The sequence below is a fragment of the Danaus plexippus genome, chromosome 2 (genome assembly GCF_018135715.1).
Source record: "Danaus plexippus chromosome 2, MEX_DaPlex, whole genome shotgun sequence".
NCBI classification, from domain to species: Eukaryota; Metazoa; Arthropoda; class Insecta; order Lepidoptera; family Nymphalidae; genus Danaus; species Danaus plexippus.
The window spans coordinates 4,708,562-4,725,667 of record NC_083537.1 but is presented as its reverse complement, the minus strand read 5'-3'; the positions used below and the strand labels follow the sequence as shown (position 1 = coordinate 4,725,667).

The window sequence follows — 17,106 nt, the reverse complement described above, 5'->3', positions numbered from 1 at the left end:
TCGAAAGAATAGAACATGCCCATATTTAGTTATTATGTGAATTGGTAAGAAAACTGAAATCCGACATTACTCGCCTGTATTATTCTTTCTACCGTATCAAATGTTAAATATGATTATTCATAGTTTCTTTGGCATTATTTAATTTTAATGAAAAACTTGTGTAATGTGTTAATAAAAATATATTTAAATTCCATAAAAATCAACATAATACATATTAAATTCTCAATTTTTAAATTCTCTCCATTATTACAATAACATAGAAAATGTAAAACCCTAAAGTATGTAAAATATTTTATTACATGCCTTCCATTTAAAATGTTACATCTATAACAATTCAAATATACAAAAATTGCATATATGTATCAATAAAATAAACACCATGTATAAAAATATAAAAAAAAATTCTCTTATTATAAATGCATTAACAAATATCATTTAATTATTTTAAGAATCGTTTCAATATAAATAATTTGTACTTATAACACATTTCTTAATTCTATTTTGGTGTGAAATGCTCTAGCGCGTAATCGTGGTAGTACATCATGATAGCCAGCGGTTGTCCCAATATAAGGGAGCTCCATACTATGATGTTGCCCCATCTCGACCCCACCTTTACTTCCACTACCTTTGATATAATGGATAGGGGAGGCTGAACCATCATACCCAAGAAGGCCCATATCCTGAACATCTGCAGTGGAACACTGACCTGGAATATATATAACAACATTACAATATATACATAGAATATAAAATCCAAGGATTTCAATTAAAATAACGTACTATTAACTGTTCCTCAGAAAAGGGGATAACGGGAAAATATTTTACATGTTCTACGCACCTAAACATGATCATAAAACATTAATCACTTCTATTTTCTATATGACACAACTATTAAAAAGTCTACTGTAAAATTACATGATACCTAATGTGTAGTAGTATTAGAGAACCCAAGTATTGACAGTTGCAGGAGCTAAATTCAGATAGTATTTGAAAGAGAACTTTTCAAAGACATAACAAAGATACATACATAAATATTCTCTGAAGCAATAATGGTAGCAGGTGTATAAACATTATTTATATATGAAAGTATCAATGACAACTAACCAAGTACTCATGGAAGAAGGCTGATATGAAGAACACAACAATGCTGGCAAGAGCTCTGCTATAACCCATTTCGGTGATGGGTTTGTAAACATGTCTGACGGCCCACACATGTACCGGCATGTTCCAGGTGTTCCAGAACACAGCTATATTGGTAGCATTCCACCAATCGTTATAGAAGTTCCTATCAGCGAAATGCAACAACTCCCCCATCAAGTTCAGGAACGAATGGAAGCTCAAGTAAAAGAGACACAACCAGATCAGGTGGTTTGGGACCTGGAAATCAATACGGGTGATGGTTTAGAAGAAAATAAATGAAAACATTCTATTGTGGTTAGAACATTATAGTACATACTATAAATTGACATACATTAGTCTCCAAGAAATGTCCTTTTTGCTCTCATATTATATCATATATAATTAACATTACATACATGTACTTCTATTAAAATAAGTTAAAATATTTACTTACGGCAAGTTTAAGTAGTCGCTCTGTCATTTTAATCATATCCAGCTCAGAGAAAGGATCTACAGCATTCTTAACGGATGGTATCATCCATTGTTGGAACAGAGCCAGCACTAAGTTAATACCAAACACCACTTCCAGAAGACGTTTGATGAGAAACCTCTTTCGAATGCTAAAAAAAAACATTTAATAAAACAACTTCACAGGCCAATCATCAGCCATTAAGCATTTATTTGCAGCGTATGTACATTTTTTTAATAAGTTAATCCAACGAAAGGAGATAAATTATTAAAATAAACTTTGACTTATCTGGTTTCGTTAAATCCTTTATAGATTCAATAACATATTGAAGATGAGTGTAATACAGTGAAAGCAAATAAAAGTAATAAGTAAAATATAAAAAATATGGAAATAATATTTTTAAATATATCTACAGTACAGTGTAAACAAAATCGCTTCAAAGTGTACTACCGTGTGGTTCGTGGGAAGTTCAACTCATAACAGAGGGTGGGAGCTAGCAGGAAGTAGAACAGATCTTTGAGGTTCAGGTTATGAGGGTACTTCACCAGGCCGGGCGACAGGTCGATATCGTCCTCAGATTCTGAAGATATTTGGTTACCAAGCTATGAGTAGGGTGACCATAGGTTAAGGATTGGTACACACCATTTCTATTATGGCCGTTTAGGGATTTTTTTCTATTTAGTCCTTTAATATATAATTCTTTTCATGGGCTACAAAAACTCACACGCACATTTGAAATAGGACTTTCAAGACAGCTTTATTTTAATTCTAAGTTAGTATAATTTATAATAAAAAGGTCTTAGGAATTTATTAAGGAATCTATAATGAATCTCATTATTTCCTTTTATCTTCATTTCATTCTCTTTATTTCAAAATGTTGTAATTTTTTCACCTAAAAACTTTGAACCTCGATCCTGACAAATAAAATCATTTCAAAACTATGAAACAAAACCATAGTAAAAACTAGTATTAAAATAGACGTAAGCAAAACAGATTTTTTTGCTATGTTTTTTCTCATCTTGTTATTGTTTTTGGTAACAAAAAATTTGCCTTTTGACTTTTAAGACACGCTTGAAGCATAAATATAAAAAAGAAGCAGTCGTAAAGAACTCACAGCAAAGATATTATAATTAATAGCAAAGATATTATAGACAACAGTTAAATTAACACAAACAACTAAGGCTACAGGGGCGTGCACACAGATTTGGAATAGGCTAAGCAGAATAGGTTTTAAAAAAAATACCCATTTTCATCATAATTTCTTCCTCTAAAACATTAATAATATCGCTCATAAGGTTACAGCAGTCCGGTCAGAAATAACATCTATATATTTTATAAATCTATCAACCACCTCTGAGCAAATAAAGTACCATAAAACGACTACGAGCTGTTCATCACCGCTTTATGACAATTATTTAAAACGGAATATCCAGTGGAGATCCAAACATTCTTATAATTATTATTTGAAAATAACAAACAAGAAAAACAAAATAACTAATTATAAATAACATAATAGTTTTTATTAAAACGACTAACATTACCTTTTTTTACCTAAACCTAAATTGGTCACACACCTTCCCTTTGTAATTATTTCAATTTTATTATCAAACGACAACATTGAAAGTACTCGTAATTAATTTCGATAAACACACATCCCCCGTACAGTGCTCACAGCTATAATATTCTATAATTTGTTAAAAAATTCACTAATTAAAACTTATTCACTTGCGCTCAAAAAGACAATAATAAGAAAATGGGGGTAAAATATTTGAACGGTAAACCGACAAATTAAAAAAAACCCTTATAAACTTTCATTTGACGATTGTAATTGATTAATTCAGTTTCTATGACGTTTTGAACGAGTAGGGTTAAGGAAGTAGTGCCTCCCGAACACTACACATTTTTGCACAAACACACATACAAATTTTGTATGACATTATTTGTATGGAATATATGCACCGAGCAGTTGTGCATACGGCCGCTGCAGCTGGGAAGCGGCGCTAGCCGCTAGCAGCGGTCGATCGATAATGTTCGTTTTTAAGTTCAGAGATGGCACTTATAACTATTTTACCAAGCCATAAATCAAATGTCATTAAATGTCTAAAAACAGTCGTATTCCGTAAAGTATGATGAAAATTATGTAAGAAAGAATTAAACAATATAGGTTTAGTTGTTGTATGGGTAGGGTAAGCAGTGCTTATTTGCATTTATGGTGTGCACGCCACTGGACTATAAAATCACAGTTAGCTACTTTTAAATAAAGCGGAAACCATATACCTTACTTTTAACTGAAAAGCCAAACTAAAAGGTATTATATTACATAAAAAAATATATACAATAAACATATAATGGTAAGTGCAGTGTTAATTGCGTCACACAAACAAAACTTACGCTCTTGTTCCGCGTTAACTAGCTCATCTGAAAATGCATATTTATTTTATAATCTATATATTATAAATTCGGTTAAATTTAAAATTTGTCGATTTTATATTTGTGTTGTTTTGCTCATCAGAGATTCTAAAATTAAGAGAACTAAATAGAAAAACCTAACAATCCATGCTTTGAATTATTTTACATCACCAGGTTCATTTTACATATTCCCAACAATCAATATGCATGGTTATTATATAAATATGCAAATATTTTTAAAAACTATTTACATATAAAACAAGTCAAGGCTCATGTCGTGACCTATACTGGATATGGTATTTCATATTTTTTGCACACAGTAGTTATTGTTCAATTTATTTTATTGCACAACATTAACAAAATCTAAATGAAATAAAAGTAAGTTTAATATTCCAAGCATCATTAAAGATATACATTTAAAAGAGTATTATTTTTTTAATTATAAAAAAATAACAAATGACTCACTCCAATTAGGTGCAGACAAACTCTGCCGTCTCAATTTATTCTTGAACTGTTTCGCCTTCATACCCTGCCTGCACCAGTGATTTGTTTGTACATAGCTCCATAGTTTCAAGAACAGCACCAAATATATCAAACAAACTGTTGTTATTCCCACTGAAAATCATAATAAAAAATCTTTATTATAGATCTGTACACTATAAGCAACACAAATATATAGAAACCTATGTCTGGTTGTTTGTTAAAAACATAAAAAAATGCTAACGTCAACGTCATAAACGTCAAAAGTGTCTCTTTTCAGATTGGGTAGCGCGCCGGCCCTAGTTATAAATAAGTGGCTACCTGCGCAAGTGTTAACAATGAGTCATAAATTCTATGATTCTATTTGTTTACAATGTAATTGCAGAACAATATACGATAATAAACATTACTTATCAATAATGTGTCTTTTTTGTTACACCCATCACTAGGTCGCTCCATAAGACCCATAAATGTGATAAGTATACATAGGTATAATTATATTATTAACATGAAATAAAGTTTTGCCATATGTATTTATTTAAATTTTAAATCACAAATCAATGTAACAGGTTTAAATTCATTAGTTTAAACAAAAGATTAATGACACTAAAATATTCCAAAAATAATAGTTCTCATACATACCAAAGCTAAACTGTTGACCTTTAAAGTTCAGCACAATCACAGGCAAGCTCACCGTTGATATAATATTAAATATTTGTACACTGACACCCATTTTAGAAGATATAACATCCTAAAACAATATAGTTTATTACTTGTATATAATGACATTACTACTACATAGATATGTACTACAAAAAAAAAACAGGACTTACGCGTGCTATAGCTTTTTCAACTAATAAAGCAAATACAGCAGGCACTACACTAACTGAAATAAAAAAGACACTAATATTGATCATAAAAATTAAAAAAAATATTGTATTTCATATTCTTCATTACTAACAAATAAGTAATATAACAGATGGGTAATGGTGGCTTTGTCCTTCATGATAGCCTGTAACAACTATAATCCATTCAAACGGATTAACACGAATCCCATACCTGAAATAGACAATAAGATATTTTAATTTTAATAATTTCATAGACAAAATTTAAAATTATTTAAAAAAAAGTTTTCATTAGACATTTACCTCCACTATCTCTATATAAAAACATATGAAAAAAAATTACAAATTAAGGATCTAAAAATTGAACATGGTCAATTGAACAATACGGAGCTTGTATTTAATGAAAGCAACATTTTCATTGCTTAATATTCTGTGGTCACATTTCAAATTAATTTTGAATTATTTTTTTAATGAGACCAGTATTATCCTTAAAAAATACTAACTTCTTGGGATTAAATTAAAAATAGAGATTCATATCATTCAATTCATTCTACATAAAAGGGGAAATATTCTACAGTTGTTAAACGAAAAAAATTTAAGTAAATTTGGAAAGCATGATGTAATACATTATACATATATGTTAAATAATAATTAATCTTTTATAGAACTTTATATTTAAAATGTTATGGCTCTAATAGAAGTCCATTTTGACTTTTCATAAGTTTATTTTTTTTCTGTAATCTATACAGAAAAAATATCAGTCATATTACTGATATTAATAGTGATTTAAAGTAATCTTTTGAAATCTGATTAAGTGGTTAAAGATTATCACACTACGAAATATATATATATATAATACCAAGATGATACCAAGAGATATTTGTTCATAAATTATCAAGTCATATATGAGTTAAATGAATAAATAATAAAAAAATAAAATACATAGAAATTGAAATAAATTACTTACTTCAAAAAATTCTCCAAGCAAAGACGAACCCCTCCAATGGTCAATAAAAGGAAGCCCCAATTCACAAGTCCCGTAAAATTTGTAAACTCCGAACTCCATGAAAATAATGAATCTCTTGGTTTATGTATACTAAAAAAAAAACACAGTAATGCAATAATTATTCCTTAATAGTGTATTACAGTAACATAAAAAGAAAGTACAAAAAATACCAATAAAACACTTATTCCATTTGATGACAATCCATACATGATTATAATACATTTTATAAAAACTATTTACATACGGTTTGTCTAACTGAGAATTCCGAGCCTTTTTTTCCTTTTCCGTTATCTCCTCTGCTTTAGTAACACTTTGCGCTCTTCTGTAACGCAGAGCGTTTTCTTCTTTATTAGACATAGCTTTAATTATTTTTACTTATTTAAATGAGTAGGTAGTTCCAAGATGAATTAAATGAGCAATGACCTATAAAAATTCTTTATCATAATCGATATACCGTCTTATCATAAACTTAGTAATTTAATCAAAGTTCAATAAAAAATTATAATTACCTTTTAAAATCACAGTATGTTTTACAGTAACATTTTAATCTGAGAGTAAAAAATAGGTAATCATTTTTTGATTTAAGATCACAGAAAAAAGCTGGATTGACTAGTTTTGTATTTTGATAAAGTGATCGGAAGTTCAAACGATTACAGAGAGGAATGAGCAAACTTTATTTATTTTAGATTAAACATTGTCATTTGTCAGATTTTTAAAGTGGGAACTCACGGTTGATCCTTATATCAATGTCAAAGTCAGTATTGACGTCAATTAAATTCATTGAACGGAGGAAGTCGATATAATTTTCCTACATCATCCGAGAGATGAAACTGTATGAATAAAAAAATATATAAAGCAATATTTCCTCTTCTTATGTTCATAAACTCCTAAAACTTATAAAAAAACATTGGACTTGACAGAATTAATAGGGTAATCGTCCTCTCTTTTAACGTTTTTGTAATTTTTTATGAATGTATGTGGAATTATATCACACTTAGAACTGTATTTGTAACAGACTTTTAAAGAAGGGGTGGTTCTCAAATCCATTCTGTGTTTTTCCTCTTGATATTGTAAACATGATATCAACTCCATGATATCAACGTATTCTTCACAACTCTAATTAGCTTAAATTTTTCTCAGAGATTTTTTACTTAATATAAAATAACAGTAAAATGGTAAAATACCACACTTCTTACTATTTTACTATCCTCTTATATTTCATAGCGAGCTACGTATTAATATCTACCCATCACTATTATACTTCTATCATGGAAGGTCATTGACAACTACAAAATTTATTTTATTGCTCCAATCCTTTTAAATTCTGCTATAAAAGGTTCAAATTAAGAGACTTCCAATCAATAACCTTGATGAGATATTTGTTTACATTTTTTCATAGCTCTAATCCAAGCAGTATTATTAATTTCAAGTATAAAAGTATTTTTTTTTTTGCCATACATACATATATATTTATATAATATTTTCACTTTGTTGAAAAGAATTTAAGACTTATAAAAACAGACATTTATATAGTTATACATTTCATAAATATTTTTCATGAACATATGACAGCGTTTAGTTATTTTTAATTATTACATTAATTTTAATATTGAGAGTAATGCAAATGAATAGGCTTTGAAAAATACAGTAGGTATTGTCAATTTAACAAATTTTTCTATTTCGTTTCTCTAACGTGGGTATTTAATGTAATTCCTGAAATTTACAAAACGGCTATTGTCAAAAATACAAATGTCATTAATGTCAAATTCGATTGTTAAACGTTCTTTCGCTTGCTTGCGTCGTGTGTGTGTGTGAGGGCTGAGGGAATGTGGCTATGTTTTTATCGACGGAATGTAATAATTAAATTACAAATTACTTAAGTAAATGAGATAAGAACCATTATTTTACAAATATTGTTTGGAAATATAGAAGTAGACAAAAATAATGAAGATTTGGACCTCTGAACATACCTTCAAGTACGTTGTGACGCAACATTCCTAAAGATACATCGATAAATTTATGGACATTTATTTGTGTAAATTACTTAATTAATCTTTTTATGTACTTTTCAGCCATCCTTGGGAAACCGTCGCACAGGCGGCATGGAGAAAATATCCCAATCCCATGAACCCAGCTGTCATCGGAATTGATGTAGTCGACAGGAAAGTTGTAGATGGAGTATTACATACTCATAGACTCGTTAGTTCCAAATGGTTTTTTCCACGATGGGCACAAGCAGTAAGTATCTTGAATTGACCTTTGTACCATTTATTATATTATTATTTGAGCAGTCATTAAACATTTTGTTTTGGAAACAGTATTTGACCAACTTTAAATTCTCCTTATTTTTTAGCTTATTGGCACAGCTAAAATATGCTATGCCAGTGAAAAGTCAGAAGTAAATCCCGATAAGCGTGTCATGACATTAAAAACTGCAAATCTAACCTTCTGCCGTTATATAGCTGTTGATGAAACTGTGAAGTATACTCCTCATCCATCAGACCCATCAAAAACGCTGCTGACACAGGAAGCTGTAGTTACAGTGGAGGTAAGATATAATATCTATTTATTCATATACATAATAAAACAGTAGAAATCAATGTACTTAAATATTAATCACATCTTCTGTCAAATTCTGGGGTGTTAAAAAAAAAGTTATAAAGCCTATAAAAAGAGAGCAAATAACTACCTGTTTGATTATTTGTTCATCCCAATTTTTAAAAGTAACATAATTGCTTGCGATTCTACAATCTTCATTTCAAGCGATCTATTTCATCAGCAACTCTATTTCATAAGGTTGGATGTCAAGATTCAAGAACAAAGTTATGCAAAATTGCAAATTTATGTTTGATAACTGTAGTATATCTTATGTAAATATTGGTGATTGTGAATGAAAATTTAAACATATAAATGTAATTAATAATTCAAAAAAAATACAAAAATGCTGAACATATATTTTGGTGAAAGGCGTCCTATCTTCAGTATTTAACAACACATTCTCATTTAGTCAACGCTCTTAGATTAAATTCTTATTTAGTGTGTGATTTATATCATACAACTGGAATCCCGACAAAATTTTGACCATGAACCTATACTAAGTTAAACTTAAATATTTATTTAAATTGAGTGCAGCCTCACAATAAAAAATATAGTAGCTATATGGAATGCTTCATTTAATTTGATGGCCATTACAATGTGTTTGAGCTTTAGAGTAATATTGCCAACATGAACCCTTTTTAGCAGTTTCTAGCAATACTACAGAGATGGACATCTAAAGTTAAATAAACATATAGGCCCTGAACCTTTTTCATAATAGAATTATAACAAAATTGCGAGTTACAGCTAAATAATAAAATTATATTTAATAACCTTGAAAATATTTACATCTTTCTATTGAACATTTATAACAATGCTATACCTATCACGTGCAGTTTATCTTTTAAAAGATAAAATTTTATCGGACGTTATATTTTTGATCATTTATTTTAAGTTCAAGGTCAAAATAAATTGCACGTAATTAGAAACTTAATGTAACAATAAATATCATAACAGTACTTACAAAGCTGTCTACATGTTCATATATGTTAAACATGTTCTGTACTATGACTTTATTTAAAACTTAACATATAAATCCAAAAATTTTCCACAAATTTCGCCAAATCCATTGTCTCATATGAATTAATTGTATCTCAACCTTTCGCCTTTAGCGTACGTTTTTATCAAGTCTAGCCATGTTGCTGTTAAAATAGTGGAATTGGTTATTTGCATGAAAATGATTATGCAAAGAAAGTACAGTTAATAAATTCTTTGATACACATGAAATACCTAAGTAAAATTAATATTTAATTTAAACAAATATTTTTTTAAAATAAATAAATTAAAGTGGTCCAATAATAAATAAATAAATAAAAGTGGTCCAATATGATATAAAAAACACGTGATGTAAAACGTGATATATTATGCATATTAAAAAGTTATCAAGTTTATGTTTTTGCCCTGAAATAATTTAAACAGTCGTTTCTTTTAATAACAATCACAACAACTGATCAGGCGTATTCATAAAAACATTCTGTGAGAGGATTGGCGCGAACAAAGATTGGAATATTCGCAATGACGTCACATACGGAAGAGAGCTACCTACCCTTTTCGTTTAAATTTAAACATTTTTTTTATTGTTAAATAGTTTAAATGTTTATGAATAAAATAAGAAAAAAATCAAAGATTAAAAAAATTTCATCATAAAACATGACTGTTTAATGGATTGAGAAATCATGCAAATACCCAATTACCCGATAAAATGTAACAAAATGAAATTGTGAAGCAGATCCGAAAAACATTAGTTTATTTAAATACGCTTTTTTTTGTTACATAACAACTAACGTAATACCAATGGCACATTGACAATTCCAATTTAGAAGTTGAAATAGTTTGCAACTTTGTCCCCTTTACACGTCATTACAATAATCGTTGATTAACATTAAGTGGATGCTCTAAGACACGGAATACCTTCATTATTAACCTTCATATTTAAATGAAATGATAAGTGTAATAACTGTTTCTTTAAAATTCTCGAATTTGTATTATATTCTCATTTTCACATAACACTAACCTACATGTTACAATGAGACTAATTGACTTTTATTACTTAACTGAGTAATAATGTAAGCTAATCCTTTATTGCTATTCTGTTCTAATTTTATTAATGGACAGTAACTGGAAAATTAGTAGTTGAAATATGATAATCTTTCGTTTTTACAAAGTAACTTGATAATGAGTTCTTATCAAATTATCAATATACCAACATAATCATTATACGAGTTATTTCACGTGTTATTCCTCATACACGTTTAAAAATTATAATCTGCCCACTATAAAAAGGACTGCACAAAGTTAAATGAATTAGGTGCTAATAAAAAACAAAAACACAATAATCGATCCATGTTACAAAGATTTGAAATCATTAGGTATGAATGATATTTTTAGAAAAATTGTTTGCCAACGATTTTTTAATTTTACAAATGACAATACTTACTGACAGACACTTTCATCTTAACTGCCCGTGATCACGCTTGCAGCGAAGTAACCGAAATGTCTGGATTATATATGTAGTTGTAAAATAATAAATATCTCGTAGAAATATCCGAAAATTTTAGTTTCTGGATTTTTTTGAAATTTTCCAACTATAAAACCATTTTCTTTATTGAATTATATGATTTTGGTATTCGTAATATGCCACATGAGAAAAACAATTTTGAAAATAAAATTGCAAAATTTTAGATTTTTTTTTGCTAACAAGTTATTTCGCAAATAAAGTTTTTGGTTCAATAGTGATTTTTATTTATTAATGCTATGCCACATTCCAGAAACCGTGATTATTAAGTGTTTTTTAATTCATTTACATAGTAACATAATTTTTATTCTAGGGTGTACCACTTAGCAGCTACATGGAAGATTTATTAGCAAATAAAATATCACTGAATGCTGGTAAAGGGCGTCAAGCTATTGAATGGGTGATTGGTAAACTGGACTCTGAAATCAAAGAATTGGCAAACTCAGCATGCAAGAGCACCGATGAATTGCTTCACCAGACAAAAAAGTCACTCGATGACATCACAACAACTGCCAGAAGATCAATGGACGATATATCATCCAAAGCTAAGAAATCATTAGATGACATAGAAAAATTCAGAACGGCAAATGCTAACCAGCGCAGCTGAAAAGAGGAGTGATTTCTGCTTGCCAAATGGGCAGATAGATAACTGAACCATTATTCTAAAAAGCTTGATTAAGCTTTACATCGACATGGTTACTTTGCGAAAGGACCTCTAGCATCATCACATAGTTTCATTGTTTATATTCATGTGCGTGAGATATTTAATTTAATTTATAAATGTATGTATTAGATCAATTTGTTATTTTATTGATGTATAGCTAATGTAAAAGCATTTTCAACCAGCAGTAATAGTTATCAGAGAAGCATTTTATACACTATTCCTGTTTTGTGATAATGGTATTATTTCACATTAAGATTTATTCAAATTTAAATATTGTATTCTTAATGTATGTTTTTCAGTTAAGTGGTTTCCGCTGTGATCTCATAGCATTAAATGCCACTCTTTGTATTAATCAACCTTCATTAAATACATGGCACTATGACAATTGATGGAATCATTGCTTAATTCAAATTAATTTCATTTCATTGCCAAAATATTTCCCATTTATAACACAATAAAATTTTTGTTACCAGCATATGGAGTTTTATTTTTGTGTTTCTAAATTAGATTTAATAAAAAAATTGGAAGTTTAGGCAAAATATTGTAATTAATAGACATTCATTTAATATTAAAGCATAAAAGAATTTTTTATTTATCATTGAATTAATATTGAGATAATAGATAATTAAAATTTATCTAAGTATAGAAGAAAAATTTAATAATTCACAAACTCGGACATGACACAATAGTAATTAAAGCAATTATAACGTGATATTCTAAATATTCCAGTTTCAAATCTTGCTTGTGTGAATTAATTCTTCAGTCTTTATTTTTTAAATGAATTGTAATGAACCGGTATATTGAAATAAAACACATGAATGTTTATTTCTCATTAATATATACTTAAACTGAGGAAAGATTATTATTTTAAACTTTATTTCATGTTATCAGTGTAACTATACTACTGTGTACTAGTGCCTGAGGAAGTCATATTGCTATTTGATCTAGATGAGGCTGCCATATGAGAAGCCTTAAGTCTTTCCAGCTCATTAACCCAGGACCTAACATGCTCTAGTCGATGCCAGGCCATTTGTAGCACTTTCTGTGAAGCATACCCAGAACCCTCATGTGGCTGTCCTGTAGAAACTTGGGTTAGATAATTGATCTGATCACTCAATTTTGATTCCACTTGACTAAGGGTTCTTAGAAATTGCGATGTGTTACTCTCAGCCTGCTTTTGACTCGATTTCTCTTTACCAAGTTCCAATAGAGCCTGAGCTGCAATAAACACAATATCAAAATTAAAAATAAAGGTTGATGTAGAAGTCAATTCAAAACGTGAATACAACAATATCATTAAAGAACTGGATACCTGCACATTGTAAGCATGTTATTATGTCCTTTTCAATTTCATCTAGAACTTGAATTCTTTCAATAGGCCCCGCCATTTTAACAGTGAGGTTTGTATTAACACAAAAAATAGTATTTATTTATTTATCTGGAGTTAAAATGAGATCAATGACAATTACCATTATATGTTTTCTAGTTCTGTAGAACGTACTAAGTACTAGTACGTATTTATAACAAACAAATGACATCTATAATCTGACAGATTAATACACTTGATAACCAAAACATTATAGACAATATTTTTACCATACAGAAAAAAGTTATTTTCTTTTAAATACTGTGTAACGTTATTATTTTTATATCAATCTAATATATTTAAGGACCGATCTTAGAAAGTTATTATACATTATTTTATTCAAACTCCTTTTTGACACATGTTATCTTTAATTGATAAAATTATTTTAAATAATTTAAATATATGTTGCCTAAAAGTTAGGTAAATTATTATATTTCTAATATTTTTATCTTCGGTTAATGCATATAGTAACAGACAACGTAAATGGCAACACTTCAATTGATTTCATGACTTTAGTGACTTTTCTACAACTCGGCCATTTTTGCCGCGACAGTTAACCAACATGGTAAGTCGTCCCACATATGTATAAAATCTCAAGTTATATTTGCCATCCTTACCAAATATAACTGATTGCGTCTTTTCTATGATGCGTTATGGGAAATTATTTATTAATTTTGTTATATTTTTCCTTTTGTAAACCTTCATAATTGAATCTTGATGATGATCATGTTATGCTTTTTATACGGTTAGAACCTGAATGAAAGTGAAGATACTTTACTAGGGCGGTCTGAAACTTGTTATGATTAGTCTTATATATTTTAAAATTTGAACAAATCTTAAAAGACGATCCTTTCAGTCGCACAGGAAATTCTCGGCACCTCGCCATGGGTCCATGGGATTCTATCCCAAGAAAAGGTCCCGTCGTCATCGTGGTAAGGTTAAGGCCTTCCCCAAGGATGATGCCAGCAAGCCGGTACATCTTACAGCCTTCATTGGTTATAAGGCTGGTATGACCCACGTGGTCCGTGAACCCGACCGTCCTGGTTCAAGTAAGTGGTAGTTTTTTATTTAATTAGTATTATTTGCTGTTGCTCGATATTAAATTAGCCATTTCCTTTTATATTTTATTACTTTTAACATACGTTTTACAAACGAAAAGGTCCGAAGATTGTTTAACATTTTAGTTTAGAAATATATGAAATGATTGATACCCTTTCATTCCATACGGTGCAACTTGTTTTTACTTAAATTCTGTTATCCCGCCCAAAGTCTTTTATAATGTATATGATTGTATTTTCTTTTTATAGAGATTAACAAGAAGGAGATTGTGGAGGCTGTGACAATCATTGAAACTCCTCCGATGGTCTGTGTTGGTGTTGTCGGTTACATCGAGACTCCACATGGTCTCCGCGCTCTCCTGACGGTTTGGGCTGAACATATGTCCGAGGACTGCCGTCGTCGCTTCTACAAGAACTGGTAAATTTTTCTAGATTTACTTCTAAACTTTTTACATGTAATTCCTTATAAATTTATACTAATAAATCTACTAAAGCTCTCCTATCGCTGGATGAGAGTTAAATGAATATGCTCCATGCATATTTTGCCTAGTGGTCTCCGCTCAACGATGAGGCTGCTTGGTATTTCTTGCAGCATAGCATAACTTTGTGATCAAATCAGGTATAAGTGTAAGAAGAAGGCCTTCACCAAGTCCAGCAAGAAATGGCAGGATGAGCTTGGACGTAAATCCATTGAAAAGGACTTCAAGAAAATGATCCGTTACTGTAGTGTAATCAGAGTTATTGCACACACTCAAATGAAGCTGTTGAAGCAGCGTCAAAAGAAGGCCCATATCATGGAAATCCAAGTTAACGGTGGGTCTATTGAAGACAAAGTTAATTGGGCCAGAGAACATTTGGAGAAGCCTATTCCAATTGACTCTGTTTTTGCTCAGGATGAGATGATTGACTGCATCGGTGTGACTAAAGGAAAGGGATACAAAGGTAAATACACCACAATATACTGTTATATTTATTTAAACAGTAGTTTATTACCAATTTTCAATCAAAGTTGCAATGTTGCTCGTTCTATATATTTGTTGAAGTCATATCGGCTTTCGAATCTGATTTGGTTGTTACTAAGTAATTATTATAAATTTTTATAGGTGTCACCTCCCGTTGGCACACAAAGAAGTTGCCGCGTAAGACCCACAAGGGTCTGCGTAAGGTCGCTTGTATTGGAGCGTGGCATCCCTCAAGAGTTTCATTCACTGTGGCTCGTGCTGGTCAAAAGGGCTATCACCACCGCACTGAAATGAACAAGAAGATCTACAGAATTGGACAAGGTAATGAAATCTATTTAAATTAATTAACCTATAGATACAGTCTGTCAATAGATTTGATGTTATTTTTTGGTTATATTACGTTTCAAACAAAATTTGTTACATATAATTTGCAGTTTTCTCTAATATATAAACATAATTTATAGGTATTCACACCAAGGACGGAAAGGTCATTAAAAACAATGCATCCACTGAATATGACTTGTCAGAGAAGTCTATTACACCTATGGGTGGTTTCCCTCACTATGGAGAAGTTAACAATGACTTCATCATGATCAAGGGTTGCTGCATGGGTCCCAAGAAGCGCGTTATCACCTTAAGAAAAGTGAGATTTAATTATAATCAAGTCTATATTTAAATTTGAGAATAGGAACTGAAGTTCTTTACTGTTTTTTTTATTATATAAAATTCAAAACAGCTGTAGATTATATTTTTGTATCTTAAGTGCTCAGGTAATTTTTTAAAATTTAAAACATTTAAACTTTTCTTTTAGTCACTCCGCGTCCACACGAAGAGGGCAGCTCTTGAGAAGATCAACCTCAAGTTCATTGACACCGCGTCTAAGTTTGGTCACGGTCGCTTCCAGACGCCGGCTGACAAGGCCGCGTTCATGGGCACGCTCAAGAAGGATCGCGTTCGCGAAGATGCCGCCAATGCAGCTGCACCGGCTGCAGCTCAGTCTTAGACTGCTGGGCTTATAAATAAAGTTGTAATATAATTCGTTAGTTTTTATTTGTACATATATATCCCTAGAATTGAGAAAATAACGTAAATTTATCGTTAAGCACTCTGTTGTTTACTAAAGTTCAATAATATTTACTCATTAGTTACAGTTAAAAGTGGTGCCATCCGTGCCATACTATTTATAATATACTATAATATTAAGAATTATTTTATGACTGACAATTTAACTATCAACTGGGATTTAAAAAGTATAAATACTGGCTTCAGCCATTTTCTAGAATCTATAGAACATTACTGAAAGTAACGCTGAACATTAAAAAACAAATTTGAATCTACTCGAACAATCGTTTTTTATCGATGGAAACCTATCAGTTTTTTCTATGGAACGTGTTTATGTTACTCGCTCTGCAGTAGTGATTTATACCCACTTAGCTAACAATTATAGTATCAATCGATACTTTAGACAAGTTAAAATACTGACGTAAGCATTTATCTTTTTACTGTTACACGGATGTAATAGGTATGGGGAAAGAAAGTGATCGTTATAATAACTGGAAAACTACATTTTGTAAAACAATATATAAATCATTAGTAATAATTTATTAACATCCTAGGG

The 17,106-nt window shown here is 30.2% G+C and overlaps 4 protein-coding genes and 1 non-coding gene across 7 annotated transcripts; 3 read left to right on the top strand and 2 right to left on the bottom strand.

Moving 5' to 3' along the window:
• Window positions 1-279: 279 nt before the first annotated feature.
• On the bottom strand, window positions 280-7,034 carry LOC116779796 (diacylglycerol O-acyltransferase 1). Of its 3 annotated transcripts, none has more exons than XM_032674246.2 (12): window positions 6,838-7,032; window positions 6,573-6,762; window positions 6,290-6,418; window positions 5,439-5,536; window positions 5,311-5,363; window positions 5,120-5,228; window positions 4,463-4,612; window positions 3,980-4,006; window positions 2,039-2,168; window positions 1,574-1,739; window positions 1,105-1,377; window positions 280-706 (listed from the first exon to the last, which is right to left on the bottom strand). In XM_032674246.2, the coding sequence occupies exons 2-12, from the start codon at window positions 6,683-6,685 to the stop codon at window positions 497-499; spliced, it is 1,458 nt and encodes a 485-aa protein (XP_032530137.2). In that variant the 5' UTR covers window positions 6,686-6,762; window positions 6,838-7,032; the 3' UTR covers window positions 280-496. The 3 variants fall into 3 exon arrangements, with proteins under 3 accessions (XP_032530137.2, XP_032530136.2, XP_032530138.2); XM_032674245.2 differs by having other exon boundaries at window positions 6,573-6,751; XM_032674247.2 differs by lacking the exon at window positions 3,980-4,006 and having other exon boundaries at window positions 6,573-6,751; window positions 6,838-7,034.
• Window positions 7,035-8,112: 1,078 nt separating this feature from the next.
• On the top strand, window positions 8,113-12,577 carry LOC116779748 (protein slowmo). Its single transcript, XM_032674166.2, has 4 exons — window positions 8,113-8,304; window positions 8,401-8,566; window positions 8,682-8,876; window positions 11,752-12,577. The coding sequence occupies exons 1-4, from the start codon at window positions 8,273-8,275 to the stop codon at window positions 12,043-12,045; spliced, it is 687 nt and encodes a 228-aa protein (XP_032530057.1). The 5' UTR covers window positions 8,113-8,272; the 3' UTR covers window positions 12,046-12,577.
• Window positions 12,578-12,921: 344 nt separating this feature from the next.
• Window positions 12,922-13,644, bottom strand: LOC116779592 (mediator of RNA polymerase II transcription subunit 11). The gene is made up of 2 exons (XM_032673951.2): window positions 13,415-13,644; window positions 12,922-13,320 (listed from the first exon to the last, which is right to left on the bottom strand). The coding sequence occupies exons 1-2, from the start codon at window positions 13,488-13,490 to the stop codon at window positions 13,004-13,006; spliced, it is 393 nt and encodes a 130-aa protein (XP_032529842.1). The 5' UTR covers window positions 13,491-13,644; the 3' UTR covers window positions 12,922-13,003.
• A 247-nt stretch (window positions 13,645-13,891) lies between these two features.
• Window positions 13,892-16,524, top strand: LOC116779648 (large ribosomal subunit protein uL3). Its single transcript, XM_032674040.2, has 7 exons — window positions 13,892-14,033; window positions 14,325-14,517; window positions 14,776-14,944; window positions 15,146-15,468; window positions 15,630-15,809; window positions 15,953-16,131; window positions 16,300-16,524. Exons 1-7 carry the CDS (start codon window positions 14,031-14,033, stop codon window positions 16,489-16,491), a joined length of 1,239 nt encoding a protein of 412 aa, XP_032529931.1. The 5' UTR covers window positions 13,892-14,030; the 3' UTR covers window positions 16,492-16,524.
• Window positions 14,186-14,263, top strand: LOC116765389 (small nucleolar RNA U43). Its single transcript, XR_004353174.1, has one exon. It is a non-coding gene; the product is annotated as a small nucleolar RNA U43 (small nucleolar RNA).
• Window positions 16,525-17,106: the final 582 nt, after the last annotated feature.